A 23,297-nucleotide genomic window follows, 5' to 3' on the forward strand; every position below is an offset into this window, starting at 1 on the left:
AACATCTAGCCAAGCTACTGCCTGAAAGTGGTGTTGGACAGCTACCCATTAAAGAGGAGGGCCAGGGAGCGCAACAGATCAAACCATTCGTCAAAGCTGTTGCATCCTACAAGAAGCTCAGTGACAGACAGCAAACTGTCTGTAGCAGCTTGGGTATCTAAAGCCCAGTGGCAAAGCAATCAGCCTAGTCTGGTCTGGCAGTGGGAAAGAAACCTGTCTGGTCCAACCTAGTGGCTGCTAAGACTAGCAGCGAAACAACTGATCCGACATAACCCGCAGATAGGATCTAGTTCATCAAAAAAGCAACCTGACTGACTGAGTCTAACAGTAGATTGACCTTTGTAGCTGAGACTACACCAAGTCCATCTGAGAACCCATCCAGCAGACAGTTCAGGGGAAAAGACATGTACACATATAAAAATATACAAATGAATAAATTTAATTAATAAAAACCACCTATATTTGCATTCAAGGCCACTGAAACTTTACTTCAATCCCAATGTCCTTTTCTACTTTACAATGTCAGTTTGGCATCACTTCCCCAGGTCTTCCTGCATACAGGCCTAAGGGCCAAAATGCTCCTTTAATTGTTTTCCACCTTACTCTTCCTAGTCTCTGAGTAGGACTATTTAATTCACATTGCAAGAAGCTGTGTCTGTCACTGACAACTTGGTATGTATGCCCTTGTGGGCCAGCCTCCAGCTCTCTCAAGTCAGCCTGAGGGACTTGTCCAGAGACTGAGTTGGCCTACATATTTAATTGCTTTCTCTTTTGGAAATAGCATTGGATTTGGAGTCTGGAGACCTTGATTAAATCCCAGCTACAATATTTCATGAGCTGTGTGACCATGGGTATGTCTTTTTATTTCTTTGAGTTTCAGTTTTCTCTATAAAATGGGAATCATGGTTCTTAGATTATCTACCTTACAGGACTGTTGTAAGAAAGATCCTTAAATGACTAATTACTATTATTACTCTTTCCATATTATATGTGTCAAGCAAATTTAGGGCAGGATTTGAGTGAATGGCATGCCACAACATTAGGGTGGTCAGCATGGTTTATTGATACTCACACAGTCAAATGTAGCATAAGAGGGTATAGACAGATGAATAGCAAATCATTCGGGAATAGAGTCATGGGTGGGCTCCAACATCTTTATCATCCCATGGGATAGTGTCCAGGTTGGCAGATAAGCAGTGGAATTTGTATTTCAGTGGAAGGCAGGGGCATATTAGGGGCATAGCTTTAACAGAGGTTTTAGAAAAAGAGCCTATAGTGGCAGCTGTCATACCACTGAGGCAATTGGTTCAAGGAACATGGACCAGTAGCAAAAGTAGGGGGAGTCTCTAAAAATCAACTAGCAGGACCTATTCAGGATGAGGAAGGTAGCATTATTACTGTGCCTTACCATCAAGCTTGTGGGAGCTTTTCAGCAGCCAGATCTAATTAAAACTGGGTATGATTAAGCCTTAAACATATCAGTATTGTGTAACAGGAGGCAGGTCTGGGAGAGAGAGGTCCAAAACTCTTCTGGCTATTTAATAGGGTCAGTATTTACTTTCTTTCCTCTCTGTGGCTTTAAATAGTAGGCAGAAAGTATGGAAAAGCTAACTGCATTAACAATATCTTCATCTTCTGCCCAGAGACATAATAATACTAGAACTGTTGGTTACTTAGTCCCAGTACTTAAATTAGGAATATTCAGAGTTAAGAAGAAGCTGTTAGACATATTCTCAGTCCTCTTCATACATCTTCCATCAGCATTCTCTCTGTATCCTAATTCTCCATCTGTTTTGTAGCACATGCAGGAAACAAAACAAAAAACCAGTGATTGATGTCCTTGTGTAATGAGGGGATTGGCCAATAAGGGCTTAGTCTGTAGAGCAAGCTATTTGCCTTTGGTGGTGAGTTATAGAGTTCTCTCTCTCTCTATATATATATATATAGAACATGTGCAGATATTTTGCCTTGTTCCGACCCAATATGTGGAGATTTGGGAGAGCCAATTTCTGGCCATGAGTGACTGAGGGGTTGGTACTGTGTAGTGATGAAGAGTTTTCTGATTGGCTAAGAAGCTGGTGACTCATAAGTTGCAGGGGTGGAACAGTGTGCATACAAAAGTACTAATTTATTTCTCTGAATATCCTTTTTGCCTTATTTTCCTTCCTGGAAGCAAGTAAAGTAGAATTCCTATAAGCTGTTGGGAAGGAGATTGAGCAGCAGCCCTTCTCCCACCTCCTCACCCTTTATGCATTTGCACCTGTTGCCTCTGGGTGTGTGTGTGTGAGTGTGTGAGAGTGAGTTTGTGTGTGTGTGTGTGTTTCTTCTTCTGTGATCTTAGATGAACAAGCATTTGAAGAGGGGAGTGTCCAGGGGACAGGAAATCCATAAAGGTCATCAGAAGTCCCATCAGCAACAGGAATAGTAGCAGATCCTGCTACACAGCAATGCTGGACAATGACAGTAGTCTGTAGATGGAGGTGGAAAGATAGTTCTCTCAAGATGGCTGTAGTTTCAGGGATTATGATCCAACAGGACAGAGAGAAATGCAGTACTGATTTTAGAGAAAGAAAGAGGAGAGCTTGGGTCAGAGCCAGGACTGAAATTTAATGCTGTTATAACTTATTTTCCTCTATATACTCTGCAATCCAGTGACACTGGCCTCTTGCTATTTCTTGCCTAACATATTCACATCCCAAATCTGCATTCTTACTGGCATGTCTGGAACTCTCCTCATCTCATCTCCTTTGGATTCTTTCAAGTCTCAGCTAAATCCCACATTCTGCAAAAAGCATTTCCTGTCCCCCTTAATGCTAATGTCTTCCTTCTGAGATTGTCTCCAATTTATCACACACATATGTTTGTCCATAGTTGTCTCCTTCATTAGACCATGAGATCCTCAAGAGTTGGGATTGTTTTGGGGTTTTCCTGATCCTTATTTGTATCCCTAGCACTTAGCATAGGACCTGGTGCATAGAAGGCACTTAAAAAATGTTTATTGACTTGACTTGATTACCTAGCAAAACCAGGATGAAGTATCTATTGGCAGCAGGCAAATCTAAAAATTGTATTCCTTCTACTTTTCACCAGAGATATAGATGACATAATAAAATAGATACCTACTGGCCATATGCAGCATACCTTTTTTGTCATTAAAAGTGTGCATTTATTTGTCTAAAAATAAATGTATCTTCCTCTCTTTCTATAGCATTTATCTTTAGGTAGAAATCTGCCATAGGGCAGCTAGTTGGTGCAGTGGATGTAGTGCTAGGACTGGAGTAAGGAAGACTCATCTTCCTGAGTTCAAATCTGGCCTCAGACACTTACTAGCTGTGTGACCCTGGGTAAGTCACGACCTCCCAACTGTTGTCATGAGGATCAAACAAGATATTTGTAAAGTACCTAGAATGTAGTAGGTACTTTATAAATATTAGCTATTTTGAGGATACCAGTTTGGTTACTTGCTCTTTTGTAACTCAGGACAAATAATTTCATCTCTTTAGGCTTCAGTTTCCTCAGCTATATAAATAGGGGATTGCACTAGATAAACTCAAATGTCTCTTCAAGTTCTTAAGAAGCAGCATGCTGTAATAGGAAATAGGATCACAGATTTATAGCTGGAAGGAATCTTAGTAATCATGTGCTACCCTCTCTTTCTACAGATGAAGAAACTGAGGCCCAATGAGATTAAGTGATTTGCCTTCCATACAGGTAGTAACAGAAAAGAAATTTGAATCCAGGTCTTTTAACTCAAAATCCAATAAGATTTTCATTGCATTATGTTCAAACACACACTTCATTTATAGTTGTGATACTTGTAATCTATGTGATTTGGGGCAAATAGTAACCTCTCTTGGCCTGTTTCCTCACCTGTAAAGTGATAAGTTTGGATAAGATGATTTCAGTCAACTCAGATCTAAACAACTTTTTAATAAATCAGTTTGCCTCTCTATCACTTGTTTAGTCATGAATTCTTCCTACATCCAAAGATCCAAAGGTCAAGCTCTTCCTTATGTGTTCTAATTTGTAGGTCATGTATCCATTTGGTGCTTATCTTGGTATATGGTGTCAAATGCTAATCTAAACCTGATTTCTTCCAGATTGCTGTCTAGTTTGTTTTTTACTAGCAGTCTGTCAACTAGCCTTTCCCAGAGAAACTGGGATCTCTGGGTTTGTCAAAGCCTGATTTGATTTTTTTTTGGAGGGGGGAAGGCAAGGCAATTGCCCTAGGTCACAGAACTAGTTAAGTGTCAAATATCTGAGGTAGGATTTGAACTCAGGTCCTCCTGACTCCAGGGCCAGTGCTCTATTCACTGCATCACCTACCTGCCCCTGTTTATTTGCTTTTGAAAGCTATATACCTCATCTATCCCACTGATAAACCTTTTTTAAAATCAGTACTGTCATTTTAATGACTATTGCTTTGTAGTAGTTTGAGATCTGGTATTGATAAAACCCTTCATACTTCTTAAATTATTATTATACTTCAGATCCTTGATTTCTGTTCCTCCATATGAATTTCACTATTATTTTTTCTAACTCTATAAAATATTCCTTTGGTGATTTTATTGGTAGGACACTGAATTAGTAATTAAATTTATGTAGTATTGCCGTTTTGTTGGCACAAAAGCAATTGAGGTTTCTCTACTATATTTCTGCAGAGTGTATTATAGTTGGCTTCACAGAATTCATGAGTGAATCTTGGTAGATGCACACTCAAATATATTAGTTTCTGTAGTTACTTTGATGAATTTTTCTTTCTTCCTTCTGTGTTTTCTTTGTAATACCCACGAATGCTGATGATTTCTGAAGATGTATTTTATGGCCTACAAGTCTGCTGACATTATTATTTGTTTTAAGCTGACTTTCTAGAATTCTCTAAATGCACCATCATTGCATCCACAAAGTGATAATTTTTTTTCTTCTTGGCTTATGCCTATTCTCTCAATTGATTTTTCTTGTCTTATTGCTATTATTTCTAGTATTGAATAGTAGTGGTGATAATGGACATCCTTGTTTTACCTCTGATCTTATTGGAAAGGCATCTAACTTTTCTCCATTACATATGCTTTTTCTTGCATTTGGAAGGATATTATTTACTTCATGAGGGAAAGGGTCATTTAATCCTATGATTTCTAGAGTTTTTATCAAAATGAGTGTTGGATTTTGGATTTTGGCAAAAGTCTCTTTAACATCTATTGACATACTATGTTTTTATTACTCATGAAATTAACATGGTTTATTATATTTATAGTCATTTTTAGGTTGAAGCAACTATGAGTTCCTAGTAAAAACCAAATCTGGACATAATGCACAATCTTTCTAATAAGTTGTTGTTTCAGTTCACATCAATGTTCCTTAGGGGTATTGTTCCATACTTTTCTTCTCTACTTTATTTCTCCCTGGTTGGGGTATTAAGACCATATTTACATCACTGAAAGTATGGAAGAGTACCTTCTTTTCTCATTAGTGCAAACAGTTTATATAATATTCAAATTTATTGTTCTTTGATGTCTGATAGAACTCACTTGTGAATCCACTTGCTCCTAGAAAACAGAATTAAGAATAGATAATCTAAGAATGATAGAACTATATAAAACCATGAATTTTTTTTTAAAATCTGAACACCATATTTCAAGCAGTAGCAGCCATATTAGTGATTATGGGGAGGAGAGGACAAGTTTCAAGGAAAGAATTACTATCAATAAGAAACTGAGGCCACTAGAAAGAATATCCTGCTTAGTGCTTTCTCACTGTATTTAGTGGAAATGAAATGTGAAATGGTTAATAAGCAACCTTGCAAAGAAACTGTTTATGTTCCATTGAGGCATGAATATTAGCCTTTCAATTGATTGTATTAGTAATGAATTGTAAGTTACTAGATTCTGTTCTAATCATTCTTTATTGTATAACATTGCATTTGTGTGTGTGTGTGTGAATGAATTGACTATTCTACAGCTTAGAAAAAAGGATGAAGATTTATTGTTTTCCATCTCTGTGCTTTCCTCAAGTTGTAATTTATTTAATGAGAAATCATATGGCAAAAGGAAGTGATTTTTCTCCAACCATTTTTAAAAGATAGTTTTTTGTATTAATTTTATATATAACTCAATGATCATCAGAAATGTTTGCCCTATCCTGAAGCATATCCATTTGATTTCATGCCTAACCTCCAGGTATGACCCTTGAATTCTCAAAGGTTATGCTAGCAAAATGAAAAGTCTGCTGGGTTCTACCAGGTTGGAAAGATTTCAGATATTATCTCAACTACAGACTAGTCTGCTGCTCTCAGGGACACAGGCATAGGAAATGAGTGAGTAAATTCCTTCAGAAAGGACAGACTACTGTCCAGGCTATTATGAGGAGATTCAGCTAGTTGATGAATTATTTGATCATGGAAATCCATTTGTTTAATATAATGTTTTAAAATCTTTTTTGAGTGTGTGAAACCCTTCTGAATGGTTTTTCATGTCCGGAACATCAGCCTCCTATTTATCTCTTATAGGACTTCCTGATAGATCTTTCTTCTACATCAATCTGGTCATTTCCTTCTTTATTAGCTCTCTAGAGTTTATGGAATAAAATACAAATCCATTTAAGGTCTGCTACAATCTCATAGTACTCTGCCTTTCTAATATTATGTTATTCCCCAATATATAGTCTATGCTTTGGTTAAACAGAACAACTCTCTGTCCTAAGAGCCTACTGTATTTTCTTGTTTCTATGCCTTGGCTCACACTTTTCCTAGGATATTTTTTCTCACTCTGTTTGCCTGTTGAATTACTGGTTTTCTAAAACTCAACTCAAAAAATCATCCCCCATTAACCCTTTCCTAATCATCTTGTTGGTAACTACCTTTTGGCATTTGAAAATTCAAGTAGTCTTTTGTTTAATACTTCTTTAAAGTACTTAGCATGCATCTTAGTTTTTTGGGATTATGATGTAAAAACTCACAGGTTCATGACTCAGGGACACCTTTGTTGTGAAGTGGGAGTGCCCCTAATTCCAGATTCAGACCAGGTTCACACTGAGGGAAGCCTGGCCCCAAAGAAAGGATTAGGCTGTTCTGAAACTTTCTGGTTCAAAATACCACAACCCCAAAGTAAAATTTTGGAGACAATCACTTCAACAAAGCTAAAGTTTGGTTCATGTCTAGGGTTTCTCCCTAAAATGGATTAACAGGGTTTTTTCTAGAAAACTACTCAATGTACAAAATATGCCAGTAATAGGAGAGATATTTCCTCTACCACAAAAATAACACTTAAAACACAAACAACTAATAAATGTGTCCTGACAATCACTTAAAGCATGATACAAGTATTAAAAACATATACAGGAGTCTCATTTTCAACCCACATCTGCTTTCTAAGTAGTTCACTCAAGGTCCAGATATGCTGGCCAGCCAAGCATGCACAGTTTTCCCTCCTCACCTCTGACTCTTGGTTCCCCTAGCTCTTGCTCCCTTATGCAAGTGACTACACAGTCTCTATACCTGCTGGAGGTAGGGGATTTCTTCCACCTCCACTCCAACACGGAATGTTCAAAGGAGGGATTGAAAAGGGTTCCAAACACTGGACACACAGCTGCTTGTGCTGGCTAAGTGGCAAATTCTCTTTTGACCCAGCCTCCAACTGAAAGGCAGGTGCGTACAAGGGAGTCAACCAGAAGTTTCTGGTTGTTTATGTCTTTTATCAAGGGGTCTACCAGAAAGGAATAGGGTACATCTATCTCTGGAAATGGCCTCGGATACAGAGACAGCACATGTCACCAGAGGAGATCCAGGGCTCACGTGGCACAAGGGTGTTTAGCTCCTGGCAAGCTCCTAGGGAAGGAGGATTGCTATATTCAGATTGTCCAATAGGACTATTAGCTCCATAGGGGTCAGTACTATCTTATCTAAGCTTTGTATTACTCTCGACACCTAGTAGAGCTCTGTACAAAAAACTGAAGTTTCCTACTGCAGGTGGGAGAGAAGTACTTTAAGTGATGAACCAAATACAAATAAACCTATGCTAATACTGTAGTTTCTTTTTAAGGAACTCTCTATCTTGACAAAAGTCAAAGGTTTATAATATCTGGAAGCGAAATGGAACTTTAAGATTTATAACTATTAGTATTCAACTAGGGGTTTCCAAGAATGACTAGACTTATTCACTGAGGTGGTGATACTGAATTACTAGACCACAGGGACCTAACAACATCTACCACATATGGAGGAACTTGGCACCCAGCTCAGATTACTAGACAACAGGGTGAAACCAAACCCGTTATTTAGAGATTCCAGATTTTAGTTTGGAAAATGTAACTAGAAGTATGGATGGAATGTCTTCTGAACTAGCTGGCTGGACATTTTGTTTTTGCATTTTACTATAAAGCTTACTTGCTGTCAAAGGTCTTTTACACATTTATTTGTTTTTGGTTTAACCTCCCTATTTTCCATATAAAAAGTGAAACTGAAAAAGAGGATTCATGTTATACATATTTTAGATGGATAAAGCATTTATTAAGTGCTTATTAGGTGCCAGGCCCTGTGCTAAGCACAGAGAATACAAATACAGGTGGTTCTGCTATAACAAGACATATGGGCTCCCTAGGTATGAAATAAAAAGTAGAATTATGGGGAAAATAATAACAGCTAATATTTATATGGTGCTTACTATGTACTAGGTGCTGACTGTGCTAAGCACTTTCCAATTATTATCTCATTTGATCCTCATAACAATCCTCGTAGGTAGGTGCTATTATTATTTCTATTTTGCAGATAAGGAAAGGCAGACAGAGTGACTTGCTCAGAGCCACACAGTTAGTGTTTGATGCCAGTTTTGAACTCAGGACTTCCTATCTGCACATTAAATGGAAGACAGAAACTTAAAAATTGAGAGCACAGTTTTATACATGTTACATGATTAAGAATACATAAATGCTACCCTGGATGCTGCCAGGCCTGTGCCTCAGGGCTGCATGAGCAAACTGAGCAGGCTCCAAACTTAGGGTCTCAGGAGGCCATGGGAAGGAGGTAGGAGGGGTGCAGACACCCACAGCCCCCACTACACCAGATGACACAAAAACATGGCACTTTACCTTGACAAAGACCTGAAATTTGCTGGTAGAAATGGCAGTTGGAAGGCTTGTAGCTTGTGAGATAACAATAGCTAACATTTGTATAGCATTTAAAGTATGCCAGGCACTATTTCATTTGATCCTTATAACAACCCTGGGAGGTAAATGCCATTATTATCCCCATTATACCAATAAGGAAACTGAGGCAAACAGGTTAAGGGACTTAGGTTAAGGGTCACATAGCTAGTGAGTGTCTGAGGTCCAATTTGAACTCAGGTCTTCCTGACTCCATGGCCAGTACTCTATCCACTAAGCCATTTAGCTGCCCAAGTTATTATGAAGTGGTACAGTTTTCTGCATTCTCAATGTTTCTCTCGTAAGAAATTGTGCAGAAGCAAACTTGAAATTCAAGTTGTGCTCTAAATGTTCCCTAATATAGTAGTTGTATTGGAACAAATTTGTATTTCTGAAACATACCTTATGGTAGAACTTACTGTACAAGCATAGAAAGAAAGCATCTATCCTTGAGGAATTCACATTCTAATGGGGGAACACACACATATAAAAGGGAGCTGGGAGGGAGGGTACAATGGTACTCTCTGAGGCAAGGTGACAAAGTCTACATAGATATACAGACTTATCTCTATATGCTGATAGGTAACAATTCAGTTCTGCCCCTCACACAAGTAGGGAGTAATCAATCTCCACCAAGTGCTAGTCTCATACAAATGGTATTTGAACGAATGGTTGCTCATATTTCCATATTTTAGACTTTCAATAGTGTGACAATTATTAGAACACTGAAGTGGGAGTCAGGAAAATTGGGGATTTAATCCTGCCACTAATTTGTTGACCTTTAGCAATCACAAGATCATGGAATCACAGATGTAGGGCTGGGTCTTCAGAGAAGGGATTTGAACTCAGATCATCTGTCTTCCAAACCACTGTTCCTTCTTTTCTAAGTAAGGCAGCTACATGACATAGTGAATAGAATACTAGGCATAGTGTCAGGAAAGACCAGAATCTAAATACAGACTTGAGACTCTAGCTGTTGTGATCTTAAGTAATTACTTGTTTAACTCAGTTTCCTCAACTGTAAAATAGGACAAGAATAGCATCTCTCTCATAGGATTGTTGCAAAGATCAAATAAGATGATATTTGCAAAGCCCTGGCACTATATCAATGCTAGCTAAATTATAGGCAGGTGGTGTAGTGGATAGACCTGGAGTCAGGAAGACCTAAGTTCAGATCTAGCCTCAGACACTTATAAGTTACTTGCCCTGGGTAGGTCACTTCACCTACCTCAGTTTCCACAACTTTAAAGCATCTACTTCCCAGGACTATATGGGGATCAAATGAGGAGGTCTTTGTAAAGCACTAAGCAGACAGTAGGCACTTAATAAATGCTTATTCCCTTCCTCTCCCTCTTTGCCAGTTTCCTCATCTGTAAACAATTACCTCCCACTTCCATAGTATTATAACGTTTACAGAGTTCAGTAGTAAAAGTCCCTTTTTATAGAAAAGGAAACTGAGGGTTAAAAGTGATTACATGACTTTGTATTTATCACTCAACTATTCGGAACTGGTATTTGAAATTCTAATTGTAAGAGAGCCCTGATGTCTAAAGTGGTTTCTTACAGATCTAATATTTTCAGATTCTGTTTCAAGGTCGGATTTTAGGTAGTAATTCTGGATTCTCATTCGGATTTTAACGCAAAAACTGCACGCAAAAAGTGTGCTAGGGAAAACCAGCTGAAGAAAGGCCGGCCCAAGGTCAGGAGGAGGAAGGCCCCTCCCTAGTTTGGTCCCAGGCGCGTGCCCTGACCCAAGACCCCTGGGAGCGCGCGCGCACGCACGCACACGGCGCTGAAGCGACCTAGGGAAGTGAAGCGGCTGCGGCGCCTTCGCAGCGGGGACGCGCGTGACCAATGGAACGGGTCTTAGCCGAAGCGCTGCTTTCTCAGAGCCAGGACCCCCGCGTCCTGCTCCGGGCGCTCTGTGTCTGGGAGTCCCCGACCCCGGCGGAGCGCGTTGAGACATTAAGGTTCCTTCTCCAGCGTCTCGAAGAGGAGCAGGAGGGTGGCGGCAGCACGAGCGCACGTCCCGCGGCTCTGCTGCTGCAGGAGGCGGCACGCGAGGTCGCTACGGGGCACCTCGTGCCGCTGCTTCGGAGCCTGAGGGGCAGCCGGGCGGGGGCGCCGGACGGGGAGTGCTCGGCCCCTCGCGACCGCCGGCGCCGCGTGCTTAGGGCGGCGGGTGGGGCCCTGCGCTCGTGCGTCCGCCTGTCCGGGGGCTCCCAGCTGGCGGCCGGGCTGGTGCACGAGGCGCTCCTCGACTTGCTCGCCCTGAGGCCCGCGGAGGAGGCTCAGGCAGCTCCTGGGGAGCGCGATGGGCTGGGCGCCGAGGAAGCCGTGGAGGTGCTGGTGGCCGTGGCCCCCTGCCTGCGGCCGCGCGAGGACCGAGCGCTGCTGGAGCGTGTGGCCCGGGCGGCCCTGGCTGTGGCGCTATGGGACGAGGACGATGAGGAGCCCGGGGCCGAGGAGGGGGCGGCGGCACTGGTAGCCGGGCGGCTGTTGCCCGCCCTGGGTCGAAGCAGCGCTGTCGCTCTCCAAGCGCTGTGGGACTGGCTCGTGCCCGAAGAGGAGGAGGAGAAGCAGGAGCTGGAGCCGGGGTGGTGGCGCCCAGTGCCCCACGCGCCCCGCGTCGCGAGGGTGCTGCTGGTGCTCAGCGCCCTGGCAGAGAGGCTGCTGCCCATCCCCGGCGGGGGCGAGGCTTGGGGCGCCCCCGAGGAGGAGGTGCCCAATGCGTGGCGCCGCCCTCGCTTCTGGAGGGCGGTGCAGGCCGGCCTTGTGCACCCGGACGGGCTGACCCGCAAGAGAGCCCGCTATCTGCTGCAGAGGGCGGTGGAGGCTTCCGCGGAGCTGCGAACCGAGTGCAGCTGCGGGCTCCGCGATGCAAACGGTACATGCCTCGCCGCAGAGACCCCGACCTCAGACTGGGGGGCGGGGGAAGGTCACTCCCCAGACTTAACCACACTCCCACCCCATTTTGGATTCCTACACGATTTTCCTCTCCCAATGAGGCTCAGCAACTAAGGCCCTTTAACAAATGTTGGGGAGGAGCCCTGAGAAGTGACTTGTCCAGGATCACACAGTTTATGTCAGAAACGGGAGACCACACTGCCACTTTATAGATTTTTAAAAGATGCATTAACGGTGCAAGTCAATTTCCTGGTATATTTACAGTTGAAATGGCTAGTTTGTGTCATAGGTGGCCCTGTAAGTCTGGTCGCCTACTATTACATCTTTTAAAAGATGCATTGATGTACGCATAAGATTTGTGGTATATTTCCACTTGAAATGTCTAGTTTGTGTCCTCAAGGTTAAACTGACCACCATTAGCTGAGATTTCTCAGCCCTTACCCTCCCTTCATAAAATCTGAACCCTTAGGCCTATTTTTCCCTTCTGAATATGACCTCACAGATCGATGACTTCACCTTTGGGAATACCAGAGTGTTTGCAAATTTGCTAAAAACAATAGAGTTCATAGGATTCTCTTTTGTGAAAATGAAGGACACACAAAGGTGTGTATAATAAAAAAAAACAATATAACAAAATAGAACCTTTATTTCAACCGATGAAGCTAAATTTAAGATGTTAAATAAGATCAGCCTATTATTTTCTTTTGGTCTTTTTGGGACCTCCATCAAATTAAAGGACGCATGCCTTGTTTCATTTCCTTTGATGTAGAGGTATCATCCTTAACTTCATTCCCTGATAGTCCCAGTTACTACAGACTCCTCTGGAAACATCTTTGGTGATTCACTTGGGAGCATTATTTCCCATAGATTTAGAGTATGTAAGAGGCTGTCACTTCATATACAGATTGAGTTAAGAATAATTCTTTTTTTCAAACATTTACTTAGATTTTATCTTTTAATAGATTTAAAATTAAGGCCTCTTTTTTTTCTTGCTTTTTGGTGGGGGGAAGGTAGGGCAATTGGGGTTAAGTGACTTGCCCAAGGTCACAGGGCTAGTGGTTTTTTTTTTCCTTTTGTGGTAAGTATCTGAGTTCACATTTGAACTCAGGACCTCCTGACTCCAGGGCCCCTGCTCTATTCACTGTGCCATCAAGCAGCCCCCGCCCCCTCTAATTTTTATTCCCATTATGGTAGATGTCAGTTTTCCAATTATGTCAAGAACAGTTGACTCAGCCCTTTTTAAGAGGCCTATTAGTTTACTGTAGGTTGTATTTGTTCAATTTACCTTGAATTTTTTTTTTTTTTTGCCTTTTGAGGGCAATTGGGGTTAAGTAACTTGCACAAGGTTACATGGCTAGTTTTTTTCTTTTGGTGTGTGGGTGTTAAGTGTCTGAGGCCGGAACCCAACTGGGTCCTCCTGACTCCAGGGCCGGTGCTTTACTCACTGTGCCACCTAGCCGCCCCTCACCTTGAATTTTCAACCTTATAGGTGGCCTTTTTTGAAAGGAGTAATGCAAATAGTAGGAGAAACATTCGTTTCAAAGGGTAGTAAGTTCTCAGAATTTATTACATCTAGGTAGTCAGGAAAAAATTGCGGGGTATAAACACACTGTAAATTGTACAGGGTTTTTGAAAAATAAATATTGGATATTTGGCAGTCATAAATATATTATATCAGTTATCATTTACTAGTAGGATTAAAAAACTTCATTACGTCGGCCCTGGAGAGAGGAGGACCTGAGTTCAAATCCGGCCTCAGACACTTGACACACTTACTAGCCATGTGACTTTGGGCAAGTCATGAACCCCAATTGCCCTCCCCAAAAAAACAAATTGTTTTTTGGGGCGGCTAGGTGGCACAGTGAATAGAGCACTGGCCCTGGAGTCAGGAGGACCTGAGTTCAAATGTGGCCTCAGACACTTAACACAAAAACTATCCATGTGACCTCGGGCAAGTCACTTAACCCCAATCGCCCTCCAAAAAGCAAAAAAAAAAAAACAACCCCAAAACTTCATTACAAAACATTTTAAACATTTTTTACCAGCCCATAATATTTTTACCAACTATTCACACACTTAACAATGACAAGATTATTAATCAACTTATGAAAGTGATCGTAAGCTGTTGAAAAAACTTGTAGTGTTATAGGTCTTTACTTAATTTATTAATTATTCTTAATTGCTTCTTAATTTCTTTTTAGACCAGGCCTTCGCTATTACTGAACTTTTGCACTTGGACTTGCATTATATTTTTACATACTAGAAAGCATTATTTTCATAATGCGAATGGCATTGTCATAGTGAATATTTTGAAATTAGTAATAGACAAAAATAACTGTGTCATTTTGTTACATTAGAACCAAGTCTGTTTTGGTGGTCCGATAAGAAAAAAGAACAACTCTTGAAGTTTTGGGAAAACTATATTTTAATAATGGAAACTCTAGAAGGAAATCAGGTAAGTGATTTAATGATTTTATCACTATTGTCTTTTCAGGACAAATTCCATGATACAGCAAAATGATTTCTTCAGATTTTTAACATTCAAGATAGGACATGTAAAAATGAGTTTTTTGGCTTTGGGTTAGCATGATAAAGTACAGGTAGGCATTTCTCACTTTTTGGTAGAAATGGGTCCCTAAAAAGTAGAATACAAATCATGTTTTTATACATGAAATTATCTTTCCTTGACTTAACATTATAATTATGGAAATATGCAGCTTTTTTTCTCCTTTTCCCTTTTTCTTTTTTTCCACAATTAAACATCAGTTTCTAGTGGTTCCTAAAAATTTAGTTGTTAGATTCCTGGCCTCTCCAAATGAGTGGTCTATAAACAAATAATTGAACCTATCAGGGGAGTACTTATTTCAAAGAAACCAACCTTGGCTTAATTTCTTAAGTGGATAATTTATCTTTTTTTGTTATTTTGGATCTTTTAATACTGGGGTTTCTTAGGAACACAGCCTGTCTATTGACATATTATATTACATGCATTTGGGTAATTTATAAGTGCTGATGAAAGCATCAATTCTATGGACTATTTAAAAGAGTGGAAATTAAAGTAGTTTATAGTTGACTTTGAAATGCATTTATGTGTATGTACACACACACATCCATACATATATAAACATACATATGTACATATTTAAATCTTCTCACGGAAAGAACACTGGACCTAAATCTGGGTTCCAGTCCTAGTTTTCAATTTACTACCCATGATCTTTTGGGTGTGTGGCTTAACTTGTAGGGCTCAGTTTCCTCAAATGTAAAATGAGCTAGGGTCTCTTCTAGTTTTAACATCGTATGATTTTAGGAGTTCCTGGCGAGTGATTCAAGGAGTTTGATTCTACCATATTTATGAGGCAGAGGTGTTGTGAAGACACTGGACCTTACAAAAAAAGAGGACTGTACTAAAAGTCAGGAGATTTGGGTATTAGTTGTGATTTTGATGCTTGTAGTGATCCTGGGAAAACTCAAGAATCTGTACCTCAGTTTTCTCACTTTTAAAATGGGTATAATACCAGTTCTGCCATTTGCTACTGATGTGAGCTTGAATATATCACTTGATCTTTCTGGGCCTGTTTACTCACCTATGAAATGAGGAGCTTAGAGTAGATGATTAATTGAGGGTCTTTACAGTTTGAAATCAGTGTCTAGAATGCCTACCCACCTCACAGTGCTTTGGGGATCGAATATCAAATTAGAAATGTAAAAGGGCATAAAAATCACAAAATGACATTTAAAATCCATATTTTGCATATATTCTAAGGCACACATCCCTTTTGTTCTTCATAATTCCAGTTCTCTGATTGAATCCATGTGCTTTATAGAAGAAGCTATAGGTTTATAACCATTAAAATTCTTAAGTTTTCCAGTGTGATGCCAAGACATAATACTGTTGTAATGAAACTAGGTCTAAATCAGTTTTGGGGAGTGTTTTTCATCAGTTACAAAACCTTTTGTCTTTATATTTCAGATACATGTTATAAAACCTGTTTTACCAAAGCTAAACAGTTTATTTGACTATGCAATGTCAGAGGAAAAAGGTAATGGTTGCCCTTTTCAAGAAGATGATTTATTCCTAAACTTTTAAAAAATGTTATCTTTGTGTGGTAGCATTACTTTTGTTGCAGTCCTTCATTATTCCTTTAAAACATCTGGTTTTGCATGAGTGATTGTGAGTTACTTTTTAGGACCATTAGAGAATTTTTACTTGAATGGATATATAAAAGGTGTGTTAGCATACTAAGGTTGGAGGGGACTACGGATACAAATGAATTGGGATCCCTGCTTCCATTAAATTGATAGTAACAGAAGATAGATGATTACTCCTTATTGCCACATAGCTGGGATTTCTTAGCCAGGAATAGAGAATTCAAGGTAAATCTAAAATATAGGTCTTGGGCCTTAGCTACTACCAGTATAAATGGATTCTTTTCAGTGGAGGATGTATAGAAACTATAATTTCAATACATAGTAATATAGTGTGTGTGTATCTATATCTATCTATATATATACATATATAAAATCTTACTGACATCTTACAGGACAGTTTTATGAAATTGAAGTTCACATCAATGTAATAAGCAAACATAGGTTAACAGTATTTTGTATTAATGTGAATGATTAAGTACTATATTATAGTGTTTACATATGAGAATTAACTTGGGTTTTTGATGGGTTTTACTACGTGTCTCAGATAATTGCAATTTTAATAGGTTGACCCTTTAGGAATTGAGCCTTATTCAGCTTATTGCAGTAATCTTCTGATGTACTGGGATTTTCACAGACCATAAGAATCTATGGTCCCACCTGGGGCTAGAATTTAATTGAATCCTGGTGTGACTTCACTTAGCTATCTAGTATTAAAATGATATGCTTATTATTATGTTTTGCCCATAGCTCTTAGAATATGAAATCAAATGGCAATGATTTTTAAAAATTGCTGCTGCCAAAGAATTCTAGAAGCTTCTTCTTGTTGATTATAGAGAATTAATTTATTTGTAATATGGTGTGAATTGATGTTGAAAAATCAGTTTTATAAAAGAATTAAAGTATAAAAACTTTCATTTCTGAAGAGCCAGAAATATGTATGGTAAATAGAAGATAGCCAAGACAAATTTTTGTTCCAGTGTTGTCATCTGTAAAATGGGGGCAATAATTTTAATACAACTATTTCACAGGGTTGTGTGGAATGTACTTTGCAAACCATAATATTCTGTTAATATGAGTTATTGAAAATTTTTATTTCTAATTCTAAATGTGTAACTCTCCAAAGGAAGGAATTTCTTTGGTTGAAAGTTCTCAAATACTAGTTACCACTACAGTGTAAGGCTGGCAGGCTCCTGTTGATAATAATATTTTGCGGGTATTTAATAATTACATTTTTTCAGGGTGGCATAAAGTACTGACCCACTTCCTACCTATTTCTGCCCTTTAGTGATCAGTGTAATAATGAGGTTAAAATTGATGTATGTTTTAGATTAATATTTGATAACTCAGACCAAAGGTGAAATCGGGCTTTTGTTTTGGCAGCATGTTGGCTCCTCCATCCATCCTGGCATATGTGTATTTATAAAAGAATGTTTGAAAGTGAAAACAAAACCCTGACCAAAGAAGGCATTATACACTTTTTGGAGCTCTATGAAACAAAGGGTCTTCCAGGTGCACCAGGATTTTCTGAGGTAATGGTAGTGTTCCCTGTCCCCATTGCCAGAAGACCAAAAGACATCTGTTGTACTTTTTCATCTCTAAGGAATTAATAGAATGTCATTTTTACATGACTTGTTTCATGGCTTTAGGGAAAACAAATTCTACCCCTCTAAACATAGCTACTACATATAGGAAAAGCCAATTGATAGCAAAATTAACTTATAGTGTAGATATTGGTCTTGTTTACCATTATAAAAAAGTTTCATTGTATTAGTAATATAGATCACATAAATATTTATATTTTTTATATTATTTATAAAATATTTATATTATTTATAAATATAAAATAGATCACACAATAAATAACAGTGTTAATGCAAATTGTGACTTAGAATAAGTAAATTTATGTGGTTATTATTATTAGTGAATAATATTAGTGAAGTTATGCCTATGATTCAAGCCAACTATATCATGGCCATACCGTTTCATTAAATGCAGCCATTTTAAGTGTTTTGGGCCATGATCATCCTAACTTGTAATTGTGTTTGTCGGTAATTACATGTAATAGATTATGATTATAGGGACATTGACATAAAACCAAGTCTATAAGTGTTAAAGATACATTTGTAAACTTTGTCATCTTAGAATAGTTCACCGCTTGTGGAAAATACTGATTTTCTACTTTAACAAAGGTTTGCACTTATTATGTGAATAGCTAACATGATATTTTTAGAAATGCCATGTAACTAATCTCGTTAAGTCCCATGATCCTGCTTGTGAATTTACCATCTTAATCAATGTCTGGCAAAATTCCAGAGATATAATTTAACATTTTTTTTCCTTTAACTTCCAGGTAAGGGGCTTGAATCTCCTCTTGAGCACCTTATTCTCTCTTTCTGTCACTGCCTTTATTCCAGCATGTTACTACTTCAGGTTCCTTTCCTGCTCCTTGAACCAGCACATGAACTCTCTTCTCAATATCCCAAACTTTTATATCAGGTGGGCAATTAGCTCTACTGGCTTTATCATTCTGGCAGAATTTATCTGCTTAAAAAGCATATCATTGTGTTCTGGCTTCTGTTAGCCTTGGAGTCAGACTTTAGTGTCAGAGAGGTCTGTTTTGTTTATAGTCATCCTTCTTTCTCCTTGTGTAGGATGAATACAAATCAAAGCAAGCCTAGTTATTTACTGGACTTCAAAATTATAAATACAAGTTAATATAAACCATATGTCTTTTTTTTCAGTTTATTATTGGACCACTAATGGAAGCCCTTTCAGAAAGTTCTTTATATAGCAGGTAAATCTTCAAATCTTAATTATGCAAAAAATTAGGTAAAAGAACATGTCATATGTTGGTACAATGCTAAATGTCCTGTGGGGTTCCTGACTTTGAATTGTTTAAATCGGGCCATTGTTCTTTACTGTGACTGTTCTCTTGTCCCTTACCTTCTTTTTCTGGTCTAATTCCTTTATCAGTTTTTCCCCCCTCCTTAATTAAAAACAAGCAAAACCTCCAAAATTCTTCTCTCTGTTATTTCTCTTCGTTCTTTCCCCCCATTCTTTTCCTTTCTCTAGTATGTGCTCCCCACACCTTCTTTTTGGTTTTTAAAAAGTACATCATCATCAGCCCCTCACATGTCAGTGGTTTTGACTTTTACTTGGGTCACCCATTATCAGTGAGAAATACCTCTGATCTGTAATAAGAGGAGATTGTTAGTAGTTTCTATATTCTTTGTATTCCTGAACTTTGTTTTCAGGACTTTTCTACAGCTTTTAAAAGTAATTTTCTTCATAAATATTAATAACATAAACTAGAAGTTAACATTGCTGTGTTCAACATGCCTATGTTTGATACTTATAGAAAACTCATATTTGTCTATATTTATGTTAATAATTAGATTAAATTAGTTATTTCAGGATTTTATGAGGAGTATAGCAATACTTGACATGTCAATTATTTTGTAGTTTTCAATAACTCATTACTCTTGAATAGTTTGATGTAGCAATTAGACATCTGGAGAGCAGTAAAACCAATGGAGACACTTAATGTTTTCTGTAAGGTTTGGAAAACATTTATTATGGCATGCTTTTAGATTCTGGTGGTCTAATGTGTTCAATTAATGGATAATGTTCATGGCAGAATCATATAGTAGAAGAAATGACTGGTAAATGTTAACAACTAAATGCTATAGCAGAAATTATTTATTGCTAATATCTGTCTTGGCCTTGAATATCATTTTTTATTTAGAAAAAAAGCTAATTTTTGGTAATGTTTTGGCAAAGAAGTTCATAATGTATTTCAGTACTTGACTGCATTGTTATCCAGAGCTTAACATGGTGCCTGGCATATAATGAGTGCTTAATAAATGTTTATTGATTTGGATTGCTCTAAGTGGTATGGATATTTTTCTAAATGTGCAAATAGTAATTCATCCATACCTTCTCATGCTGTGACTTTTTTCCCCCATATCCTGTGATAGATCTTCCATAGGGGATCCACCCAGTGTGCTATGGGCCTTTCTTTTTGGGTCTTTTACCATTCTGTGGGTAGAGAATTGTGCCTGAATTGTCTACATGCCGTCCATTGCTACATTGCCATTCTATCTCCTTTTCTAGTCTTGCATCTGGAGGATATATTCTATATGTAGAAAGTTTATACATATTTTTAAATTAAAAATTAAGATACTGTAGCACAAGCCATGATTATATAATATTTTATTAGGCTATATCCAGTCTCAACAGGTACAACATATGCTCCTGAGTCTCAGTAATTAGAAAATCCTGATCCACCCTCTAAATGATTACAAAATAGGATATGTACTCAAGAAAACAAACTTTCAGCTTTGTTTAATCATGAAAGACTAGTGGGCCATGGTACACTTAAATGAACTGCAATGTCATGTTTCATAAAGAAATTTATTTAATATTGCTTTTTTTTCCCCTCTGTTATAGGTTCCCAGGCCACAGGATAGGAAGCTGTTCCCCATTGGGAATGAAATTACAGACATTTTTAGTCACTTATGTTTCCCTCCTTTCAGAAGATACAAAGAGTAGGTTTTAATGGAGTATTTTTTTTTCATAATTTTTTTTTAGTATGTGAAGCATTCGCATTCTTTATGTAATGAAACAGTAATTCAACAAACGTTTATTAGCATCTAATATATATAAGGTAGTATGCTAGATCTTGGGTGTATGCTACCTGTTGGGGAAGTAGAAGGAGCAGGGAGTGGTATGACAACATATACATAGATAAGTAAATACAAATTAATTTGAGGATAAATCAGCTAGCAGCATCAGCAGAGCCTTCATGGATGAAGTAGCACCTGAGATCAGCCTTGAAAAAAAGGGTGCTAAGTATAATAGATAAGTAGAGAGTGCATTTTAGGTATGTGGGACAAATTGCATGACAGGTGTGGAGATGTGAAATAGAATATTGAGTTTTGGGAGTTAGCTAGTAGTTCAGTTTGGCTGGAACATAGCATATGTGAAGGGAAGTAATACGAAATAAGGCTAGAGGCAGGCTGGAGCCAGATTGTGGAGGTTTTTTAAGTGCTGGGCTGAGGAGTTGATATTTTATTTTGGGGACATGGAGGTATCAAAAGATTTTTGTCAAAGAAGTGACATGGTCAGACTTTTATTTTAGGAATTTTAATTTGGCAACTATAGGAAACATGAATTGGGGAGGGGCAAAGCTGGAAGTAGGCAGACCAGTTAGGAGACTATTTTAGTACTCCAGCTGATAAAGGCTTTTATATAGTAGGATAGTGGCCATATGAATCGAGAGAAGGATGTGATGTAGAGGGATGATTGACAAGATAGGCATCCAATTCAATATAGGGCATGGGGGAGAGGAAAGAGTGAGGGATGTCCATGAGATTGCAAATGTAGGTAACTGGAAAGAAGATGATTTCCCTCAAATTATGGAGGATGGTCAATTTTAGTAGAGGATAACGAGACAATACTATATCAGGAGTGAAAAATTGCTCTCTTGCTCTTTCCAGATGTCCTTTTTCTGTCAGAATTACAGAGGTATCTTATGTTGTGATTCACTAAGGAAGACTGCTGTTGTACATAATGCATTAATGTATCAATGAAGGACTTCTAAAGCAGGCTAGCTTTTCAGGCTGTCATTTAATTTTTAGAATGAAGGAGGATAAAGAAAATCTGGGCTTAGAAAATTTCTGAAACTAAAGTGTTTAAGTTGGCTAACTATAAGAGCCCTTTGTGTTCTATCTTTCCTATTGGCCTATGAGGCATCCCTTAATTCTCATTTCTAATAAAATTAATCATTGGTACAGTAACCCCTTTATAGAGCCAGATTTAGATAGAGATAATAGATTTGCTTAATGTAACAGCTAATGAACTGGAAATGTCCAAGGTGATTTCATCTCCAAAAGGTTAGGAAGATGAGGTTTACTGAGTTGGCAAGCAAAGCAGAGAGGTGATATCATTCTGTTAATAAGCAGACAATGCTTGACATTAGTATATGTTGGCTTTATTTTCACTTCATCCTTTAAAATTAGCATGAGTTATTGTTTGAATGAAGTGAGATAATATTTGTAAAGCTATTTGCAAACCTTAAAGCACTGCATAAATGTTGGCACTTATTATTACTAATAATAGTTGAGTGGCCCTGGTCGTGTCATATAACCTTCCTATTTTCCTATAATTGAATTTATATATGGGATGTTAAGATGATCACTGATAATATTTTTGTATAGAACTTAGAAGATATTAAGAGGAAGGTGCTTTATAATAGATTTTTTATTCACAAAATAAGTAGACTGTCATTCAAACTTCTTTTCTTTCCTTTCCCCTTTATATAAAGATCTTGCCGTGAAAATGGGGCAGAAAGAGCAGTGGGGAGAAATTGAGATATATCTGGTATTTAGGTGTGATGTTTAGTATTTTAATGTAGTGTAGCACTTTGTGGCATGAACTTTTGATCAAAAGCTAGCATTTGATCATGATTTCTTAAGAGAATCATGCATGATAAGGTAGTTTTTTTGGGAAAAAGTAGCCCAAGGCATAATTAGTGAGTAAGCTGTATTAGCTAAAACAAGTACTTAAAAGTGTAGCTGGGTAAAAATGTATTCAGTATCTCTGTCTAAATGGACGAGAACCACAATATAGTAAGAGACTTTTAAATGATGTTAGTTTCTGTGCCATTTTCAGTGACTTTTTTACATAAAATTCAGATGTTTTCATGAAATCATGAATTAAGTTATCAGGAGATATTTATTCAGTACTGTATGTATCAGTTTTGTGATAAGTGCTGGTAATATACAAAATTTAAATCCTTGCTCTAATGGAACTTTATAGTTAACAGGGAGACAAAAATAACCTTACAAAATAACATAACTACCTAAGAGAGAAGTATAAAGTACTTACCATGTGAGATTAAAGGGGGAAACCATTTCCACTTATGGGGAACAGGTACAAGTTTAAGGTGGACTTTAATGAATGGTTAGGAATTCAACAGACTGAGAGGAAATATGTCCCCCTTATCCCCACAATATTAATGAATAAAAAGCGCCTGCGCGCTTGTGTATGTGTGTGTGTGTGTGTGTGTGTGTGTGTGTGTGTGTGTGTGTGTGTGTGTGTGT

The 23,297-nt window shown here is 38.3% G+C and overlaps 1 protein-coding gene across 6 annotated transcripts in view; it reads left to right on the top strand.

The window, feature by feature from the left end:
- Nucleotides 1–10,674: 10,674 nt before the first annotated feature.
- TARBP1 (TAR (HIV-1) RNA binding protein 1) overlaps nucleotides 10,675–23,297 on the top strand; it is a 110,052-nt gene continuing 97,429 nt past the window's right edge. For 3 of the 6 annotated variants that reach the window (XM_069064842.1, XM_069064843.1, XM_069064844.1), the window contains exons 1-6: nucleotides 10,675–12,022; nucleotides 14,400–14,497; nucleotides 16,016–16,085; nucleotides 17,575–17,723; nucleotides 18,936–18,988; nucleotides 20,644–20,741. In XM_069064842.1, the coding sequence (XP_068920943.1) occupies nucleotides 10,990–12,022; nucleotides 14,400–14,497; nucleotides 16,016–16,085; nucleotides 17,575–17,723; nucleotides 18,936–18,988; nucleotides 20,644–20,741 (1,501 nt within the window). In that variant the 5' untranslated portion in view covers nucleotides 10,675–10,989. The remainder of the gene's footprint in view (nucleotides 12,023–14,399; nucleotides 14,498–16,015; nucleotides 16,086–17,574; nucleotides 17,724–18,935; nucleotides 18,989–20,643; nucleotides 20,742–23,297) is intronic. The other 3 variants (XM_069064845.1, XM_069064846.1, XM_069064847.1) reach the window with 1 other exon arrangement.

The sequence above is a fragment of the Petaurus breviceps genome, unplaced genomic scaffold, assembly GCF_028583685.1.
Source record: "Petaurus breviceps papuanus isolate PSGF00001 unplaced genomic scaffold, PetGlider_PUasm1.0 90650, whole genome shotgun sequence".
NCBI classification, from domain to species: Eukaryota; Metazoa; Chordata; class Mammalia; order Diprotodontia; family Petauridae; genus Petaurus; species Petaurus breviceps.